General features: G+C 40.4%; 1 protein-coding gene across 16 annotated transcripts in view; it reads right to left on the bottom strand.

The window, feature by feature from the left end:
• SATB1 (SATB homeobox 1) overlaps positions 1–22705 on the bottom strand; it is a 119076-nt gene that overhangs the window by 74888 nt on the left and 21483 nt on the right. For 4 of the 16 annotated variants that reach the window (XM_081883224.1, XM_081883210.1, XM_081883211.1 and 1 more), the window contains exons 1-5: positions 18149–19732; positions 15412–15647; positions 11430–11606; positions 10737–10863; positions 9891–10014 (exon numbers count right to left, since the gene is read on the bottom strand). In XM_081883224.1, coding sequence (XP_081739350.1) covers positions 9891–10014; positions 10737–10863; positions 11430–11606; positions 15412–15622 — 639 coding nt within the window. In that variant the 5' untranslated portion in view covers positions 15623–15647; positions 18149–19732. Of the gene's footprint in view, positions 1–9890; positions 10015–10736; positions 10864–11429; positions 11607–15411; positions 15648–17380; positions 17425–18148; positions 19733–22705 lie in introns of those variants that run through there. The other 12 variants (XM_081883220.1, XM_081883221.1, XM_081883222.1 and 9 more) reach the window with 8 other exon arrangements.

The following is a 22705-nucleotide window of genomic DNA, read 5'->3' as shown; positions in this document are numbered from 1 at the left end:
ATGTGTCTGCCTTTAAGGTTTAATCTAAACTAGAGGGGCTCTTTTGCTTTCAAATTTCATCCACTTCTGTGAAAAAGAAAAAGAAAAGTTATAACCATTTTTAAATTCCCCATTAGAGTGAAATGGTTGGGAGGAAACAGAGCTTCATTTTTTAACAGATCTAATCTGATGAATTAGATCTGAATTGGAAAGGCACAGAGCAGTTCTGAAACAGATTGGGCTGCTTCCCAAAGCTACAGATGCAAGTTGAATCTTGTGACTGGTGCACACCTCTAATTATTTTACCCTTGTGAATATGGCATTATTAATGTTTCTTCACATAAAAATACTGAAAATGGCTTATCTAACAAGTCAAGAGAAAGTACCAGAACATTCCACAGGAGAACAAGCTAAAATGGCAATATGGAGGAGAATGGAAGTGTCCCAAACATACACATCCATTCTTAAGAATTAGCAGCAGCATCAATAAAAAGTAGAAGAGCAAGACAGAATTTTAAGGCCACTGGATATTCTTCTATTCTGGCCATGTGCATAAATTTATTGTAATCCTAATATTTTAAAAAAAAAAAATGAATGAGGGGATAATTACGAAAGTTTTCTTTCAAGCGTGTCTGTACTTCCATGGTTGCTCAGGGGTAAAAGAGGAGAGGAGGTAAAAGAGGAGAGGGAGAATTAAAAGGTGGGATTGCAAAAGAGAGTAATTGGAAGGTCTTAATAAACCACACTTGTGTTGGTCTATTTTCTTACTATGTTCCAGTGGGATACCCCTTTAGTTTCTTTCCCCATTACTATCCTCCACTCAGAACTTTGTTTTACTCTTGCCTGACATTATTTTGACGAAACAGGCAAGAGAATTCAGATAATCTGATTGGTTATAGGATGTTGTTATTCTACAGATAGTGTGGAAATGAACATACCACCAACTTTATCTAAGCAATTACAAATGGGCAAGCACCATCCCCCACAAACTCGCTTCGTAATTAACTCATTTTGCGTAAGCTTTCTCTGAGAACAAAATAAACAGATCTTGAGGTCTTTCTGAGAGTTCGCCAATAAATCCTGAAAACACAAAAACAGAGAAAATTTTCCTCACCACCACTATTTCCATGAGCCCAATGTTCCCAAAACATACCCTGGCAAACTGCAGACAGAGGCAGGGAGCAATTCAGCAACAGTAAAGGAGTATTCTTTAAAGCCTAGAATATTCTATTGCTGTACGTAAAATGCTCCCCACGCCTCCCAGCTCCGTCCATTAAGCAGACAGGCACTGGGAACTTTGTTTCCCAGTCAGGAATGGATGCTGTAGCAGAGCCATGTAGAATTTTAAAGATGGCGCCTCTTCTTTCCCTGCTAAGTCCTCTCTCACTTCAGCCCTCTTTGCTTGTGGCACCTCTTTTTGGCAAATACAAGAGAGTTTTGAGAATACAGAGTCATAAAAAAGCCCCAATTTTTAGAACTGGAAGATTTGGGCTCAGTGCGTAGTAGTTTCTTGTTTCTGTTTCTCAATTTCAAATTTAGAGAATATCACTATAAGCAATATTCTACCGCCTTTTAAATGTGTCTGTGGGAATGGGGGGCATTGGTTTGTGTTTTGGTTTAATTGTTTACTTGTGTTTTATCTTTGTTTTTTATTCTGTGAACCTCCCTGGTATCTTTTGATGAGGGACAGTATATACATTAATCAATCAATCAACCAACCAGGAAATGTGACTCAGAAAGAAACATCTCATCACACAAGCAGACATGCAAGCTAGGGTCCTTGATTTACATTGGCCCGTCAATTTATACTTTGCAGGTACCCCCTCCCTTTTTTTAACATAGGAATTTTTAGAAAACGACAACCTTCTTGTAAAATCTTCTATTCAAGGATAAAGTTGCTTAGAATGATGGGGGGGGAGGGAACCCTGAAACGTATAAACATCTGTAAAGGTGATATAAAAAGGCTGTGTTGTGCATAAAAATGCACTGTAATTTAATGATATCACAAGGCCATTCGAGAGCTTGAGGCAAGCGGTGTATATTGCTGCTCTTTGACACAATTTGATTTTGCTAATGAAATAAAAACGCCTCCTTTAAAAGCTTTAAGGGATGTGAAATACCAGGCCTTAGACAACAGAATCGGCTACTACCTGTTCCAAACCCTCAAGCAAAAATTGCCTAATGGCCTGCTGATAGAGATGTCTATCTTGGGATATGGGGAGAGGTGGAGGCAAGGATTAGGGTTGTAGTACCTTGTCAATTTTTACAACAGTGGGGGGGAGAGGTTAGCTTTTAGAGCATTTTCCTATTAGATTTTTTTTAGGATTCACTTATGCCACAGTTCAAGCTGAAATCACAAATCTGTTTTTTAGCATTATTACAACTGCTGAGGTATATGATGACTGATGCTGTTGAAGTGTTGTGAACACATGTAGGTGTGCACACACAGCAACATGTGAACTCTTCAAGTTGAACATTATTTTATATGGGGTGAAGTATAGCTGAAGGCCAATTATGTAATATGTAGAAGAAGACTGAGGCACTCAGTACCAATATACCATAACCAGGAATAAGTTTCGGTTTCATGTTTTGGGGGACCTTTGGACAAGATAGTCCTCTTCTTAAGTGGGCACACCTTTCCCCTTGCCTTCTTCCTCTGGAATCAATCCACATGGGGAGAGGAAGAACGTAAGGCAAGTGGAGGATGCTGCTCCACTTCTTCAGGCCTATTCAGGGCCGGCCCATGCATGAGGCAAGGTCAAGCGACCGCCTCAGGGAGTGGAATCCTCAGAGGCAGCAGAATGTATGCACTCTAAAGCATGTATTGCCAACTGCTCCTGCTGCAGTAGCAATGGTTGCGGCACACTCCTTGGAGGCCAGGTCTGCTGCCCCTTCAGTGTCAGCACCCCTCCTATGCTGCGTCTATGTAGGAGACACTGCTGATCTCCTCCCACCTCCTAGCGGAGGCTGCCCTATTCTTGGGCTCTGCACCCATCCAGTGCTATTCAGAGTGGGCTTCTTTCAGAGTGGGAGCCAGTGTGGTGTAGTGGTTAAGAGCGGTAGACTCGTAATCTGGGGAACCAGGTTCGCGTCTCCGCTCCTCCACATGTAGCTGCTTGGGCTAGTCACACTTCTCTGAAGTCTCTCAGCCCCACTCACCTCACAGAGTGTTTGTTGTGGGGGAGGAAGGGAAAGGAGAATGTTAGCCGCTTTGAGACTCCTTCGGGTAGTGATAAAGTGGGATATCAAATCCAAACTCTTCCTCTTTCCACCCCATGACAAGCCTTTGATTCCCACTTCAACCATCAGTTAAGATTGATTTCATTCCCACCCACCTCCATTCCCCATTCCCAATATAGAACTTCACTCACCCCCTTGTTTCTGCTGTAGATGTTTATCTCTCTCCCCTCCCCTGTTTCTGATATAGATCTGTGCTCACTCCTTCTTCCCTGGTGTGTGTGCCATTTTGTTGTTCACCTCAGGTGCCCAAATGTCTCGGGCCAGCCCTGTTCCTCTGCCACTACTTCCATGCTCAGCAAAGCAGCTGCAGTCAGGAGAAAGAGCCTAGGACTTTCTCCAGGGAATTGACAGCAGGCCCCTTGCATGTTCTACGCATTGGCTGGTGCCCAGCACTACAGACCTGCTTTCCCCTCTGAATGCCTTCCCTGACACGCATACATTGGTCAGCTGCTGAACAGAGAGATTACTCTAAGTGGCTTCACTGGTGTATCCGCATTGTGTCAATCTCCCCACCCTTCGCTTCTCCTTCACACCCTGCTCTGTCCCATCCTAAAGGTAAAGGTAAAGGACCACTGACAGTTAAGTCAAGTCACAAATGACTCTGGGGTTGCAGCATTCATCTAGCTTTACTGGCCGAAGGAGCCAGTGTTTGTCTGCAGACAGTTTTTCCGGGTCATATGGTCAGCATGACTAAGCTGCTTCTGGCGAAACCAGAGCAGCACATGGAAACACTGTTTACCTTCCCACTGGAGCAGTAACTATTTATCTACTTGCACTCTGACGTGCTTTCAAACTGCTAGGTTGGCAGGAGCTGGGACCGAGCAATGGGAGCTCACCCCATCATGGGGATTCGAACAGCCGACCTTCTGATCTGCAAGCCCTAGGCTCAGTGGTTTAGAGCACAGCGCCACCCACGTCCCCTGTCCCATCCTGAGAGCTGCTTATGTTTAGTGGCAGATGCCCACCTTGCTTCTCAAGTATTTGTGTTGGTATAAGCATAATGCTTTACAACACAAAGCATTTTACATAATTTAAGGCATTAGGAGGAATCCCTGGCACTGGTAAAGAGGAAGGAAGTGGTTATAATTCAAACTGCTTCTCACTGTCACCAAACTCAACACATCTCATTGGCATCAAGGCAATTAACACTACCAAGACTTGTTCTTCCTACCTTGTGCAGACCTATGGAGCACAGTTTATACATTAACATGGCCCTACCTTGGAGAAGGAGAGCGTCAGCACCTTGTCCCCAACCCTTCTAAAGTTTGAATGCAAAATTAAGCATTCTTACAAAACTTTATATACAAATCCTGATTGTCTAGACCTTGATAATGAATTCTAATAATCCACCGAAAAGCATACATGCAGTCACTATGATGCACTTTGTAAGTTATCTTGTACTTCTTTATGCAAACAATATGTATGAGAACAACAGGGCAATATTACTCTCGATCAACCTGCTGTGGAGGTAAGAAGTTATTTTGCACAACTGCTGTATGCATACTTTCTAGTGGTTAAACAACGGCATCTCTCACAACATTCTAGTACAGAGGGGACAAAAGATAGAAAACGCCCAGTTCTAATATTGCAACTTTCTCCTTGCTCCCCGCCCTTACTTCAGACTAAACATCAGCTTTAGTTTCCACTGTTTCATGCATGCACAGAATGACAAATTAAAGCCCAGGCACTTGCTTCACAAACCACACACAATGATTATACCGAAATCAACTAAGAGTTTTGTGGTATCTTAAAGGCCAACACATTTATTATGCCATAAGCTTTTGTAGATTAAGAGCCCAGTCTATCAGATGCATGAAATGCAATCCTCAATTGGCAGGTATTTATTACACAGATGGGACGCGGATGGCCTAGGGCACAGAGCCTAGGGCTTGCCGATCAGATGGTTGGCGGTTCGGATCCCCGCAACAGGGTGAGCTCCCGTTGCTCAGTCCATGCTCCTGCCAACCTAGCAGTTCGAAAGCACGTCGAAGTGCAAGTAGATAAATAGGTACTGCTCCGGGGAGAAGGTAAATGGCATTTCCGTGTGCTGCTCTGGTTTGCCAGAAGCGGCTTAGTCATGCTGGCCACATGACCCGGAAGCTCCCTCAGCCAATAAAGTGAGATGAACGCCAGAACCCCAGAGTCGTCCGCGACTGGATCTAAATGTCAGGGGTCCCTTTACCTTTATTACACAGATGCATAAGTGTAAAAGTTGGAGTTAAACAGCAATGAAGTAGAAAAAGCTCTGTGATAATTTGGTTCTTACTTTTTTTTTGCATTTCATTGCCATTTGACTCCCAACTATTACCTTTCCCACTCTCTTATGTCCATGTGTATAAATACCTGCCAACTGAGAATTACATTTAATCCACAAAAAGTTGCGCCATAATAAATTTGTTAGTCTTTATGGTGCCACAAGACTCTTCTGGGTTTTTACTGCAGGAAGACCAACACAGCTATCCCTCTGGAAATGATTATAACTTCACTCCAAAATTATTGTTATAAAACAAACACATTTTAAAACTATATTTGAAGCCAAACAGTTTATAGGAAAAAAGTAATCAAACTAGGGTTCTTCTCTACATATCTATATCTAAATAAGCTCAAATATTCTTTACAATGATTAGGATGAAATGCAAACTAAAAAAAACCCTGGGGAGGAAAGCAAAGCAGAGCTGATGTGCCCCAAGGGCTATAAGTTAATTTTGCTTGGTGCAAAGAACCTTGATAAAATGGATCATCGGCTTTTATTTATTCATTCAAAAAGTCATTATGGCTGTTAGGAAAGTCTTAAGAACTTGACAGCCATATAAACACATGGAGCAAAACCCCAGAATCATACAAACTACAAAAAAAAATTTTAAAAAATAATTGTGGGGTAAATTAAGCTTGATTGGCAATGGCCATAATTCTTCATAGCTTCTGATGCAAAGTATGGTTTTGGATCCATCCAAACCCATCTCAGTCATAGATGGGGCCCTCTTTTCTCTCCTCATGGCGCTTGTGTCTGGGATAACTCAATAAGGTACCGTATTTTTTGCTCTATAAGACTCACTTTTTCCCTCCTAAAAAGTAAGGGAAATGTGTGTGCGTCTTATGGAGCGAATGCAGGCTGCGCAGCTATCCCAGAAACCAGAACAGCAAGAGGGATTGCTGCTTTCACTGCGCAGAGATCCCTCTTGCTGTTCTGGCTTCTGAGATTCAGAATTTTTTTTTCTTGTTTTCCTCCTCCAAAAACTAGGTGTGTCTTGTAGTCTGGTGCGTCTTATAGAGCAAAAAATATGGCAATATCCTTCATTACAAAACTATTAATCCTTATCCCAAACAGATAGTTTCTTTTAGCTGTAACAAAACCAGCATCATGAACCATGCAAATCAAACTGAAATACAACATTTCCAATATATATATAATGTTCTATCCTGGTTTTGCCATATTAAACTTGGGAGATACAGACTGATCTAAATTATTGTAAAATATGTATTGTTTTCCAGATTCTTGATTTCAGTGCTCTCAAGTGCACTTACACTAAAAATTATTTCTTTATATAACTGCAGCTTATACTGGGAGTGCTACATAAAGGTACAGATATAAGCAAATATAGCTTAGCATTGCATCATATCTACATTTGTGGACAAGCTGCAACTAGATTGCAATAAGATACCAAAATATGTAAAATGCTGCATCTTCAGATAACTGGCTTGCACGTCTCCTGCCTTCACGTTATCAGATTGTGTTGTAAAGTGACTACATTTCTGTGCACTCTTCCAAGTAAATCTCAAGGAAAGAAAGCAAACTTACTTATGAGTAAACATGCATCACGTTGTGTTGCATGTTCTCTAAAAACGAGCAGACAGTTTAAGAACAGTGCACAAAGGACACATGTATGCAAACGAGCAATGTATATATTCATGACATGCGTCCTATTCTTTCTCTGGAAACCTCCCTTTTTCACAGGATTCTTGCACATTTTTCCATCCAGGTACTGAGCTGAATGTGACCTCCTTAACTTCAACGGCTACACATGCATCCAGAAATCTAAGGAATGGTTGTGCACAGTTAAGTCTTGCAAATATACTGCTGGAATAGTTTATAATTCCTAAGGATAGTAGTGATTGATTCTTCTATAAAAGTCACACTCTAGTGATCTCTCTGAAGCTTATATATCATATTTTTCCATTTATAAGACTAGGTTTTTTTCCTAAAAAATAATGTCAAAAATTAGGTGGTGTCTTATACTCTGAGCTATCTCCCCCTAAATATCTCCCCCCCCAAATCTGAGTCCCCCAAAATATACAAGGGGGTGTCTTATAGACGGAAAAATACGGTACTTCCTAAATACCCATGTTCTGTCTAAATAAACTTATTCTAAAGGACTTTCAGAAAGGGAAGAAGATGGATTGTATATAATGGTGCTCCTATGCTGATGGAAAGCACTTTTGATTCAGTCAGTGGAAGAGGGGGAGGGAAGGTGATTTTTCATGGATTCCCTTTCTCTCCCCCCCCCCCCAGATCTCCCCCAGAGAGTTGGGGGGACCCTTTGAAGCAGCATGAAAGGTGTTATAGGAAATAGGGGACACTGGCAAAAATCACTCTCCTTGGCGATTCACTGATGGAAACCTCTGCTGAATCAGAGAAGCTTCTGTCAGCAGAGGCACATGAGCTATATTTTAAAGATATAAAATGTCCATTTTGATTATAAATTATTTATATGAAATTGTTTTACTATAGGCAAGATAATTCTGAGTAACAAAAGATCCAAGCTCAGACAAGATTTATGTGGAAACAAGACCCATCCATTCCAGTATGATTCACTTCCAAGTATGTATTTTTAAGGCTGATATCCTAAACACAATAAAAATCCAGCCACCCTACTGACCCAAATGTAATAAAACCTATAGATAAACCAACAATTCGGCTAGAAATAATCACAGAGCTAGAATAGAAACTAATAAAATCTGTAGCTCAGGAAATGATCAGCTTAATTCTTGTCCCTGCCACGGAATACCGAGGACGCCTTTGGTTTCCTCAAACCGACAGATTTTAGCCTCTATCTACAATATTTAAAATAACAAGATTGTCTTGTGTTAAACAGTTGTTCGAAAGATTTCTGAGCTAACATACTTTGTACATTCTGGAGCTAAGATCATTTCAAGCAGTTCAATGACGACTTGGGAGGCTTCGCATCATATAAATTAGCCCTACGTTACTATTAACAAGTTATGCTTTAAATGTTACAAAAGCCCTTTCTTAGCTAGTATGGGAGACAGTTCCCGCTTGCATTGCCTGTATGGTTGCCCAATGGTGCATGAGACTATATTGTATAATGCCTTCTACTCAGTGTTATTTTTCTAGAAAAAGAGGGGCCGGAACTCACTATGAACGCCTCCTTTGATCTCTTATAATAGCAATGGCGCTCAGCTGAGAGTTGCCTGGACTGAGTTCCAGTGAGTTCCAGCTGTAGGGGGAAAAGCCCTGCTTCTACTCATGAGTCGATAGGTGAAACCTGAGTGTGAAGCCTCTTTTTCTATCTGACCTATCCACTGTTATTTGCTTCACTGTTCTGGGAATCTTGGCAAGCTGGTAGAAAAAAGTCTGGAGAAAAGCCTGATCAATTTCATGAGCAAATGAATCTAATTTTTAAAATTGGGTATGTGGTTTGTGTGTATGCCCGCACACACGCACACACCCTGTAGGCACAAGTAATAATAATATAATGAAATTTAGGTGAGGAAGTGTCAGTGAAATCGGCAACATTTTTCCCTTCTTGGGTTGCACCAGAGAGCAAGTGGGTGGGGAATAGTGACTCAAATAGTCACTGGACACATGCCGCTGGTTACAGAAAAGAAAGGAGAAATCAGGTAATCTTGCTTGTCAACAGTGACCAAAGAGGTATTTCTATATAAGGAAGAGAGGTTAAAATATGGAAATGAGCCATTCACATAATGGAATAACACTGGGCACTGAACTAAAAGGAAGCACTTCAAATAGAAAGCACCTGTTCACAGGTGGCACAAAAACGACACCACAGGAAAACTGAAATGAAATTGATGCGCATGCAGGAAGGCACATCTACAATATTTTAACAATCTGATGCTAGCACTGCGTTTATTTCGTGAATGCACACCAACAGTGGGAAAGAGCTCAAAAGCACTTTTAAGTGGCATGTCTGGAATCTGTCTTGCTCATTATACTGTTATTATGTATTTGGATTTGTCCTAATAATTTTTTGTTTTTTCTTTTGTAGATGTTTAGAACACATCATACATTCACACAAAATACTGAAGTGACTCTTTATTTTTATAAATTAGCATACTAAACTAGTTTGGTTTGATATAACACAACATTCAGATTCAGCGGCAGGTGTGACCAAGTTTAACTACTGCCACACACCCAATGTGCTCTATTAACACAAGTTAAAATAATGCAGTTCAAATATCTGACATAAAAAAGCACCGAACTCCAGCTTTGTATTGATATTATTTCAGTATGTCTTTCACAGGATTAAACCTAAATAGTTGTTTAATAAATCTACTACATTTTAAGGTCTGATGAGGCAGTAAATGCAAATTTGCGTTTTTTGGGCAAGAGATTCCAGCGGCAACAGTCTGCAGAACCTCAAATCAATGTTGCCTGTGGTGTTTTGTTATTTATTGCATGTTATGCTAAGTACCTGTGAAAGGGGACATTCCTTGGCCAATGAACTCTGGTTCATATCCTTCAGTAAGTCCTTCAGAGCATTTCTTACTGTTGTGTGAGACCATTGTTCAGGAGGCAAGTCTTCTAGTTTAGGGCAACTATTTGAGACATAGATTAGAAAAAGGATTATTACAAGATTGCATTCTGCTGCAGAACATTCCTTTAAGACAGACAGATTTCATTTTGTGCATCAAGCAGATGCATCTGGAGATTGCTCTCAGTCTCCTGATTGTTCCGATTAGTTAATTACTTTATACAACACATCTGCTGTATTGATGCATGAATTATACATCAGCTGCATGTGGCGACTATTTTTTCATGTTACTTCTACCTTCCTGCTCTGATGCGCTTGGTAAAACAATTTAAGGTGTAATGCCTTCTCACGACTGATCATGAAAAGAATTAATATATTAGCTTCCCCCACTTTTAGTTTAGTGAAATTTAAAAAACCTCGACAGCAACAATAAGAGCGAACAAGTCATTCTTTCTTTTTTTTTCAAAACGCACACAGATGGTGCTGTTCATGATATGCAAAAATATTTTTCTCTTAAGTAAACTTTATGTAAAATGCCTTCTTGTAATGCATCATTTAATTGACTAAAATGCAATATACTTTTAATGAGATACCAAAAGGAAAGCTATGAATCGCAGCTTTGTGAATATAAGGTTTCTACAATATTTTGGGGCGTAGGGTGGGTCCTGAAGAATTGCAGTAACAAAAGAATGCAGGTACTATTCTGAAGGGTGGCCTGCCTTAACTCAGCAGGAACTGAATATTCACAATATATCAAATTCTAGACTGCCACCCTGCGTGACATACCTGTGCAACTGGATTTTCAGTGTGACCACGTGATAAACATCCTGCAGCATGTCAGCTACTGTAGCATCAGGGGCATCTGTCACATAGGAGAGAGGAACTGGGTTCCATTTCCCAACCTGGATTAGTCCTGCACCAGACAGAAAGATTACAGGAAAAGAAGTTTCAATCGTGGGGCTGGTAATTTTAAGAAAACAGGTAAAAGAATCCATGATTACGGGATTCTTTTATATTACGCAGTTATTTTTTAAATTCACAGTCAACCATGTATGTCCTCTCCTCTTACATTAACAGATGAGTGGATATTGAGCAAGTTACTGAAAAACATGCGATTGTAAATTTCCCTGTAAGAAACAATAAGAGATGGCTCAGTCCTGGGCGGCGGGGGAATGTTAACTTTCTCAACTGTCCACCTGCTGAAACGTATCTCTTCCTTATGGATCTTCAGTGGTATAGATTATTAAGGATTGTTACTCCACTGAAGACATTTAAAAACAAAGCCATACTTGCAATATTTCACACGAGCAAAATATACGCTAAGAAAAATGCAATGCAAAATTTGAAATATACATTTTACATGGCTCCTGATTATAAGCACTAGCACGGCGTATCTGAAAATAAGGAATACCCTGTCCGCCCAGTCCCCCCACTAAAAGTAAATGAAGACTGTTTTGCAATTTATCAAGAAATGTTTACCTTTTGCTTGAGCAGCAGAGCTATGAGAATATCCAAGCGACAGCAATGCCATTTCAATCAGCTGGTTGAATAGCATGTCCTTCCTTACCAAAACAAATTCTGCATGCTCTTCTTTGCAATCATACTCAATGGAGTTTTCATAATGTTCCACTACACAGAAAACTGGAAGCATGGTTCCTGTAACACAACAATTTTAAGAAATCAAAATTTCCTTGTTACTTACATGTACTTTCTGAATGGGTTGTCAAAGAAATGCTATGCAGCTGAAATCCTACCCCCAGATTCCTGCCAGTTATAGGCTACATCACACACATACATCTACAAAATGCTATAACAGGTGTATGTGCAGGTCTTGGTCTGCTCTAGAATTCAGTACCTGCTTACAGAAACAGTGAGGTTGGCTGCAGAGAAATAATGTTGGTTGTCCTATCTGATTTGTTGTGAGCATCTGCAATGTGACTACTTAAATACATACTGCAGAAGCCTTCAGAGCAAGCCATTGCAATGCCATCAACATAATTCTGTTTACAATAAAACTTCCCTGGTAGTGCCAAAAATACTGAATTACTAATTGTCACAAAATTTCACCTTTGTCTGGCTGTTCTTCAAATTTCACATTTACAAAACAGTGCAAAAAAACACCCCCCAAAACCCAAACCCCACCCAATCTAATGCTAATTGTTTTTACTGTTTGAAAATAAGCAGGACACACTCAAGTTACATCTAACAAGATACACATTCTGGAAAGAAAACATTCTGGAAAGGAAAGGAAAGAAACACACACACCTACACAATTCTAATTATGTCACATTTACTGTAACCCAAGTTACTGCCATTATATGTACTTTGAGCAGCTAACTAGTAAAAAAAATAAAATACTGTGCCATACATGTGTGCACATAATTAACTTCCCTTTTTCTTTTAAAATTAATTTCAAGGGACTATTTTTACGTTGCTGTGGTCCCAATGTATCAAGATGAAGAAAAGGTTTATAAATCATACATCACATCTCTCATGGATCTCAATGAGATGACAGCATTGCCAGTGAAACAGGCTAGGCCTTTTTTAAACATCGGAATATTTGTGGCTCTTAAAATTTTGCTTTCCTTTGAGCTAGATTTGGAGTAATAGCCCACTGTTCACGCAGCACCGTACAAGTATCACTCACTTGCTATAGGAAGGAGCTGTTCTTGCGAAATTACAACTGATGACTTAAATGAGAGGGAAGTTGCATGTAAATATAAACACCTACATCCCACTAAGCCAGAGGCAGAACTCTGGCTGCCTACAGTGATGCAGTTCAGATCCCCTTACTGACAAGATTTGAAAGGGTTAAACAGCCGCTACACGGGAGATGTCTCATGGCATAGTGCCAGGAGGGCATAATCTTTAGCATAAATGATGGCAAAGGTTACTTTAACAGGGCGCCCAGGATCGCCAATTAGTCCTACAACATTAATGCCTCTGTAAGCACTGCCCTATCTACATTTACAGAAGTCATCCAATCCTGCAAAGGTATATAACGCATACTGCACTTGTAAAAGTGATTTATCGAAGACACTGAGGTAACTTGAACTATAGAATCTCTTTGTTCATTTGGTTCTCTTACACATACAGTAGCAGATTACAGTGAAAGGCTCCATTTGAATTACCTCTGCACTGAGCAGTTCACCACCAGAGAAATCAATTTGGCAAATCAATCCTTTCAGGGTTGCTCAGAGAGATGTCTCTTGGTTTGCTGAATAGGTTCAGCACAGACCACAAACCTAAACATTTGCCAATAATTTGCATCTTATATAGCAAGATGCTTCAGGAAGTTGTGTTTGGTTTGTTTGTTTTTTTAAAAAAGACTAGAGCATGAATATCATAATGTAAATTGCTGGTTTCTTCCTGGGTTCACTTGTCAGAGCTTGGATAAAATCTGCTTCACAATATGCTTTGACCCATCACTAAATACACAAAGCATGGGAGTAGGGGACTGGATGGGACTGGAACGACTATTAAAAGCCTAACTGCAGAATCTGCACAGATTTTTGCATGCTTTAGAAATACAGTATCAACTTGTGCTTACTCTATGCTTCCCTCCTACTGACCGCAAAGTAAGAAAATTACATTATTTGGAGGGGGGGAGTAGAAAGCCTCCCAACTAAAGCACCCTGGATTTACACCCAACTGTGATAAATACAGATTTATTGTGGTATTTTGTATTATAATGGGAAAGTCAGTGTTGTTATTGTGTGAAAGGCCTGCAAGCTCCAGCACTTAAAACACAAACGCCCTTCTCAAAGAAGCAGCGCCTCTTCTTGACTACTCTTTTGATATCCCCCTGTAGCTACCAAAAGGTATCATCTGACTACAGATGTTAAATCTCAACAACCTGTCACAAGTGCCCTTCTATTAAATGTGAAAAATGCTAGACAGGAGACCACAATCTCAGCTAGCTGATCACTCTTGCAAGTACTTGGCAAGATCTCCAAGTGCAGCAACTTTATAACCTTCTAGTATTAAAGGGGAAAGCACTGGTCAGTGCTCAATGCTAAAAATACAGCATGATTTAAACCTGAAGGCAGTGTTAGAGGTTTTGCCGAAGGTTTATGAGTCTATGTAAACAGCACGTCTGCCATAAGAAGCAGAGAAGTCTGTAGAATCCTTGTCTAAAACTGTCCTGGCATTAAAGTTTGCTGTGCAAATATCACATAATACCAGAGACAGCTGAAATCTCCTATTTAGGAATTTATGGAACTTATATGTTTGCAGGCGTCAGAAAGTCTTTTTTATATAGCCCCAGTGCTTCACAGCATAATATTAATGCACTCTGTTTAAAAAGCAGCAATAAATTATATTTTTAATGCCTTACCCTGGCTTTCTGAAGATGCATACATTCTTGGCAAACAATCAATAAATAGGGTAATCATGAGCAGAGGCCAAAGAATTTGCTGAAGTGCTGTTTTTCCATTTTTAATAGATACAGATCTAACAATACGGACTGCTGTGTCTGTTCATTCCAAGATCAATATATTCTTTGTTTTCGCCAATCCAAGGAAAAAATAAATGATTGTATGATAAATGTTATGCATCAGAATGAAATGCCATTGCCTTCTAACTCTCTGTGTTTAATTGTCTTGGTTAAATTTTGTATTTTGCTTAGTAAATGCAAGAAAAAATCTGAATTATAAACTAGTAGCAATTACACTGAGAAAAGGAGTGCTAAAACAAAAGCCAAATTATATACAGTACATTTAGATATAAATTAACATGACTGTTGTGTATGATCCACAAAAATCATGTATACTATTAATTTTACTTTAAAATATTCATAATACAAGACATAACGCAGACACACACATACCACAATCAGTCACCGGCTCTAAAAGTGTCTCTTTCTTGTGAGAACGTCTAATTACAGCAAACCAGTCATTGAACAATATGACACCCAAGTTGTTCATTGCTCAGTAATGAATTGTACTTAAGGAAACAAAGTGCGAAAAATGGTCATCATAAAGGAGTTTTCCACTGAACACCAAAAACGCTTTGCATCACTTTCTTGAAGCCAACTAGCAAATGCAGTCAACCTTCCAATTTTGGACTCTTGTCAAGAGTAGAAGGAGAAATCTGGCTTTTCAAGAACCTATTATTAATTCACAAGCTATAAAAGTGTTTTGCTCAATGCCCCACACAGAACGAGCTTATTACAAGAGTTATCTTTGACTGGTAGCAGTAGTACTAGGTTCTCAACAAGATGGGTAATCTGAAGGTAAGGAGTCTTTTTTCCCCTATTAAAAAGGACTCCACCCATAAAAATGCTCCAACCAATAATACAGTTCAACATTCCAAATGCCAGGATGAGATACACGTAGTACAGAAAGGTAGTACTGAAATACAAATTATTTTTTTAAAAAATCTTGGAAATATGTTTCTTCTAAAAGACACTATATTGGTGTTTTTTTTTTAAAAAGTTCCATATTCAGAATTATCATGTTACCTTTTCTAGCATGTGTTTTCATCAGATGTCCAGAGTGTTTTAAAGGCACTCCTTGCATTTTAGTTCCTGTACTTCCAAGTCTTCCTCTTCCTAACGGGCTCCCATTCTGCTCCAAGCGGGCAATTTTGGCTGGTGGACCCTTCGGATCGTTTACATTGTTAGACATTTCTGAATGTTCTTTCCCCTGAGTTGTCTCGTTCAAATGATCCATACTCAGTCCCGCCTCTAAAGATCACCTGCCATGATTTAAAAAAATATATATGTGTTGTATACGCGTGCGTAGTTTTATGTAGGCAGCTTTACACATGTACATGATACATCTGTATAGCATGTTCACATAATATTAAATATGTACCTTAAAGAAAAATACACTCTCAGGAAATTTGCTTCATTGTCAAATTATTTCAAAATCTTAGGAATTTCTAAGCCTACTAAATACATTAACTGATTTACAATATATACAGGATTTGTATCTTAAGAATTCAAGAGTGAGAATAGTAGGTGTGACTGATTAAGTAGCATTCACACAGTAATATACCCACTGCTATAGGTCTCTCAGGTGTATGTTGTAAGGTTATGCTTTTGCCCCAAATTTCTTACTTTATCAAAATATTTCTGTTTAATAAAGAGAAGTCGTATATTGTTTTCTCCTTAGGAATAAAGAGGATAAGACTTTCAGCTAGGCATGCAACAGATCAAACTAGTAATATGATACATCCATACGTATCTTTTAATATATAAAAATACCCAGGTTCCCATTGCTTGACAGTCTCTGGGAATTTCTTTTATATAGCTTAACTTTTTAAACTTAGGAATTAGGTTGATTTCCACATTCAACAGCAGAGTTAAGAAATGCTAGGGCAACTATCACATCTTATAAAAGTCACGTGGAAAAAACATGTCTCTTTGGACAATCACAACTTTTGGGGGAAATCATATTACAAACCTTTCAGTACTTAAAGAAATCCCTGATACATTTTGGATAAATATTAGAACACTGACAAGAGATGTGAAATGAAATAACAAAACTACATACAACTTACGGTATATTCAGTACTGAAACAGACACCACTGCTTTTGAAATTTTAATTCAGTTCACCATGATTGCTAATTCGTTTTTAAATCGTCATGTTCAATGATACACAGTAAAAGTTACAGATGAGTACTGTTAACACTGACATGTCACACAGAGAGGGAAAGAAGCTGTTGACTCCTTTGAAAATGTGTGAAAGGTTTCGATGGTACTTTCATTCTGGACGAATACTTACTTTAAAATATGGTCTCTGCCACCTTTCCTAATTAAGGTTTATCTACAATGCCTGCTTTATTATATATATATCCAGTAATGATCTCTAAGAACAGGTGACCAGTCATTTATGAAACAGTACTTACACCACTGAGCATAAACACTCAAACATGGGGGCAGGGAAGGTACAATTAAATAGAAAGAAATAGACTTGTGAATACAGAATGCAGAATAAATCAATTACACTTCTCCAGTTCTGACGAAATCCTCATTTTGGTGAAGATGCTGTATATCCCTATTGTAATTTGTTTCTTGTTTAATCATACACTGCTTTGTCTTGCATGAACACTGTGTTTATCTGAAGGTTTAGATGCAACCTTAAGAATGCCAGCTGAATAAGTATAAAGTTTAGAATATAATGGTTATTTATCCTTACACTCTAGGGTGACATGCTGAGAACCAAAGGTTTACCGTTGATTGTGGTCCCATCTGTTTTTGGTTATGAGTCTCATTAACAATAAATATGCCTACTTTAATCACTTTTTTTAATCAAGATTATTCTTTTTCATTACATTAACTGCTATTTAACCCAAAACTGCACATCTAAATTACCAACATCTATAGCATTTGGTAGTGCTTCACCAGAACACTGTCTGAGATTCTAGTTTTTCTCTTGTACTCAAACAGGCAAGTCCCTGTCACTCTCTAAAAACTAACACTCACCTGCTAGAAAGAATAGCCGTCACAAGCCAGCTCGCCATTACCTCCTGCCCAACCAACAAAAGTGATAAGATTACAATTCATTTAATGTATGCCTAAACACATGGAGCAGGTCATTTTAAATTGGACTTCGAAGACCCGCCCACCATGCATCCTTTTAGCCTCAGCCACCTTGTAAAAAGATTTGTGTCGCAAAGCAAGATTGTGTGCACATAAAACACCTAATTTACTAATTTCGAACTCTATGCTAAAGTTCATCAAAACCTCCACCTGAAATAGTAATGAGCAACTGTCAGCATGGTTTGCCTATAACAACTCTGAAGATGACAGGGCCAAAAGCTTCTGCCTGCTTCACCTTCAAGCATTTGTTCTATGCACAAGTTTCCAGCACAAACATTAGTTTCAAGGTACAATTTCCTAAGTGCACTACTAACATAGCAATATGACATTCTAAGCATTTTTCTTCTAAAAAAACGGAACTCAGCTGTCAAGAGCCATCCTTCCTCTAGGAGAATGGAGCATTGTATTATACCTTCAACACTTCGAGAGTTAGCCCCCTCCCCTTTCTTCTCTTTCCCCTCCTCCTCTCTCCAGATAAAACCCCTTAATCACATTTAAGAGAGGCTCTGTTCTTATCCATTCCATATGGCTGTCATAATCCAGGCCAAGCTTTCACTGTGACCTTTTAAAGAGACAAAGAAGCAAAACACTATCTAGAAACAGGAACACTGCAGTTTTGAGCGAAATTTTGTAAAAAGACCTGAAACTCACCACTTCAAAACTTGACAGCATATAAATAATGGAAACAAAGGAGATTTCCTTTGCACACCGATCTCTTGAAGAGGAGGGAGAAGCTCAAGTCTGATGTTTTCTAAGTCCTTTTTTAATCAAAAAAAAATTAAGGAAACCTGGAGGATACCTCCCTCCCAAAATTCTATTTTTCTGGGGAAGGGGAAACACATAAGCAAAGCATCACAGCCATGGGAGGGGGAGGCAAGAAGCGGGGGAGGGAGGAGGAGGGCAGAGGTTCCAATTAATGTACTGAGAATCGTAGTCTCTCCAATAACGGGGAATGAAAAAGTCTAAAAAAATTAACCAGACAAGTGTAATGCTCACAATAATAAAAAGTTTCTATTAAAGGAAAAGAAAAGTAAAACTGAGATAAGTGGTAACCTGTCTAACTCTGCTTTCAAAAAAAGTGTAAATCAGAGAATGAAGATGGGGAGGAAATGAAACAGCTCATCTGCCTAATATTTCTGAAAACAGAAAATGTATTGATCTTGTCCCTTACAATTATTTTCTAGTAAGACACAGGCACAAAAAAAAATAGAAGCTAAAGACATCCCTTCCCCCTTCCCCCCAAAAAACTAATCCAAAAACTTTCTGCATAAACCCTCCATAGAAAAAGAAACATAGCAAAAAAAAAAAAAACGTAAAAAGGATATTAGAAAAGTTCCAGTAAAGGCACTAAAATTCAGTTTCACTATTGTCCTTGCTGTTCGGGGTTTTTTTTTATAATCATCATCATAATAATGCAGAAAGCCTCTCCTTCCTCATTAACCCAGAGAGATTGCGTTTGGGGAGGGAGGGAGGAGGGAGGGAGGGGGGAGCGGAAGGAAACAGTCACCACCAAAAGTAAAAAAAAAAAAATCACTTCACTTCGGAGAAGAGAATAAAAATAAAAAATAAAAAAATAAATCTACTTCCGAAGACTTAGGGAGAAACGAAAGCTGGGGAGAGAAGATGAGAGGAGGGTGCAAGAAGGGAAAACCAGGTTACCCCAAATGGTAATAACAAAATAAATCCTGTGAGCTTTCAAAATTCTTGTTGTCCCTCGGCTGGCTATTATGGTTATTTAGGCCGGGTTGGTGGTTGTTGCTGGATGTTACAGGGTGGTGTGTCTGCGTGTTTGCGTGTGTGTGTGTGAGTGTGTGTCCCCCGGACGTTCGTTGCTTGCTTGCTTGCTCGCTCTCCCTCTCGCTCGCTCGCGCTCTCCCTCTCTCTCTCTCTCTGTCCCCATTAAATTATTAGTTGACTCATCACTCCTCCTCCTGCTCCTGCTGCTGCCGCCGCCGCCGCCGCCGCCGTCCCTTCTCCTGCTCCTTCCTCTATTGCTTTCTGCTCCTGCCGCCGCCGCCGCCGCTTCTTCCTCCTTCTCCTCCTCCTCATTTTAATACAAAATAACACCGAGGGCCACCGGTTTTTTTCCCCCTTTCTTTTTTTTAAATATGTATACAGCCCAAGACAGGAGGAGGACGTAGCCTCCCTGCTGCTGCCTGGAGCTCTTCCCCGGCGGCCCCGGATCATCCGACGCGTCCTGGGAGGGAGAGAGAGACACAGAGACAAGCAGGAGGAGGAGGAGGTGGCGGCGGCGGCGGTGGAGTAAACTGGGGCGGGAGGGGGGGGGTGGAAGAGAGAAAGGACATCTAGAAGGGGAATTGGATTAAAAAAGGGGGCTGGAGGGTTAAGGCTGAAGGGGGAGGGGGTTAAAAGTGAGGGGGGGGGGGAGAAAGAGAGAGAGAGAGAGAGGCAAAGGGAGGGGAAAAGAGAGAGCCGAGGGGTGTGCGATTTCCGGCACAGGGCGCGCAAGAATTTGTAATCAGCTTGATTAGTGTGAGGCGGCTGTGCATTTATTACACACAATACCCAGAATAACAGGGAGCAATGCGAAAGCTGGGAGAGGGGAAGAGATGCCGCCGGCAGCTGCACGAGGCGAAAACGATTAGGGAGTGCGGAACCGGCTGGCGAGAGGGACAGGCCAAAAACAGCGGCGGCGGCGGCAGAAACGGAGGCCACCTTCCTTGCGCAACGAGAGAGGGCGCGCAGGGGTTGGAGAGTCTGTGGAGAGGGGAAGAGGAATCAAGGAGCCGGGGAAGGGAAAGCAAGGAACAGCAGGCGCTACTAGAGTCTTGCAACCGTGCGATAAACACACACACACACACACACACGAGAGAGAGAGAGAGAGAGAGAGAGAGAGAGAGAGAGAAGAGAGAGAGAGAGAGAGAGAGAGAGAGAGAGAGAGAGAGACCGCCTTCCCAACATCAGCCCGATAGCAGCCATGACCTAAGCAGGAGAGGGCAAGGGCGCACGCACGCCCATCGGGTGCCAAAGGCGAAGGGAGGCAACTCCGGTAGCGCACTCAACAGACTTGGAAACAAAGTAGGAATCGGAAGAACGCGGGCATCTGTGCGGGCAGCGAGATCGCCGGGGACCGGGGGGGGGGGGGAGAGAGAGAGCAGGTGCCTGCGAGGCATGGAAGCATATGGCTGGCAGTCATGGTTCCATAGCGAGGGAGACAGGATGTAGTGCGCCTGTGTATATTCTTGTTTGGGAGCGGGGGCGTTGGGGGGGGGAACCTTAGAGGTGAAAGTTCTCCTTTCGAAAAGTTGGCAGGGTATCAGCAGATCTGCAGTCTACATGCCAGTTCAGGTGACCCGGCTGCAAGCAAATATTACATTTGGGCAGGCAACGTTGTCTGTTGTAAACACGAATGTGTGTGTACTGCGTTGTATTTCCATGAAAGTAGTTCTGCACAAAGAACAGGTTGCATTGAAGATGCTTTTTGGGGGGAGCGTGCCATTAACAAGCAGAATAATTCGGATCTCTAGGACTGGGGTCTACAAGCCTAACAAAAGCCAGATTGTGCCCACTTGTAGGGGGTCCTTAGCAACATGTCAAAAGGTAACAATTGGCAGTCATTCAATGGAGTCATTCCATATTGAGACTCCAGTGTACTTTTGTGTCTGGTATTGTAAATAGTGATACTGTCCATAGTTAAGGTGACAGGTATCTTACATGAAGTGTCTTGCAGACTGTAAGTGCAAGAAACCTAGTAATAAAAATGGATTAACCAAGAGAACTTTCAGGCTTAAACCTAAGCATGTTTATTTGGATGTAAATCATGTTGGCTACAATAGGTTAAGTTGACATTTGAAGTCTTTTTCTATTAAATGGGGGAAATGAACAGGGTATCACAGCACAGGAGTTATGATCTGACAGTGTAAGGAACTTCATATACTTCAATTTTTGTTTTGCACTGAGGGAGGGGTGAAAGTGAAGGCAGAGAAGCATTAAAACAACTCCTTAAAGGTGAAAGAATATTACAAGAATAGGACCCTTGTCATCCTGTCCCAGTGCTGCATTCATCCAGCAGAGAGAAGGACTCAATACTGCCGTTTGTGATGAAAAGTTGGAAATGAACAATAGTACAAAGACAGTATGAAACTGGGCAGACATAGTCATCTTTAATAACCTAGAAAAAAATGCCTAATGCTGTTTATCTTTGTTCACGTGAATAAATTCACAATAATAATGAACAGTCAAATACATGAAAATGTGGTACTGAACACTTTCCAAGTTAGAAAAGCTATTGGTCGCTGGTTGGAATGGAATTTAGTATACCTTCCACATTGGTGGAAGGAAGACCAGTGCTTAGGGACAGAAAAGTACAGAAGGTGGTAAATTATTTATTTGCAACTATAATAATTATAATTATGAGCACTATAATGCACATGCTGTACCAGCTAGAGAAGGAAGAAGACCACACTGGCAGATAGGAAGAAACAGTCTGCAAACAATCCAAGGGGATAGATGCTTATATACTGATAATGATGGGGGGGGGTGGAATACAAGTTCACAAACATGCTGGCTGTGATCCAGAGACCAGTTAAGCCAGACAACTTGAAATACAAGATACTTTCATCTTACTCCTGCATTCCTTAACCCAAGTACAGCAACATAATTGGCTTCTGGATCAGACTAATTATTAATTGATGTGTATGACTGGCAGAATCTTTACTTGTGTTACCTCAAATGCAAATGTATTTTTAAAAATGAGGGTGCTGTCATATAAACTTAAGGAGTTTTCCTAAATAGGCAACAGGAAGATGATTCTTTCATAACATGCACAATGAAAAATGCAGCTTTATGAACTTTGAACACAGAAAGAGTACAAATTAGTAAATGCTCAGAAAAAACAAGTGTATTAAACGCGCGCACACCTTACTATAACACCAGAACAAAGCATCAAAGTTACACAGCGAAATATAGGCTGACGTCTACTGAAGTAAACACAAATACCAAAGAGTGTGTGCAGAAAATGGTAATGGGGTGAAATGTATAAAATATTTATAAGAGCCAGCAATGCACAGAATAGATTATTGTGTTAGAAATAAAGAGCATGAGGCCTGAAACATAACAGTGTTATACAACAGAGTTATTTCAAGGAGTGCAGCTGAAGGTGGAATAATTTAACATTCAGTGTGTCTGTGGGCTTGCCCAGAGACACACAATATTTATTGCTGGTGACTTCACACATGCATCTTTATC

The sequence above is a fragment of the Podarcis melisellensis genome (genome assembly GCF_964234715.1).
Source record: "Podarcis melisellensis genome assembly, chromosome: 12".
Taxonomy (NCBI): Eukaryota; Metazoa; Chordata; class Lepidosauria; order Squamata; family Lacertidae; genus Podarcis; species Podarcis melisellensis.
Note: the sequence above shows the minus strand (reverse complement) of the source record. Positions and strands in the feature narration are given on the sequence as shown.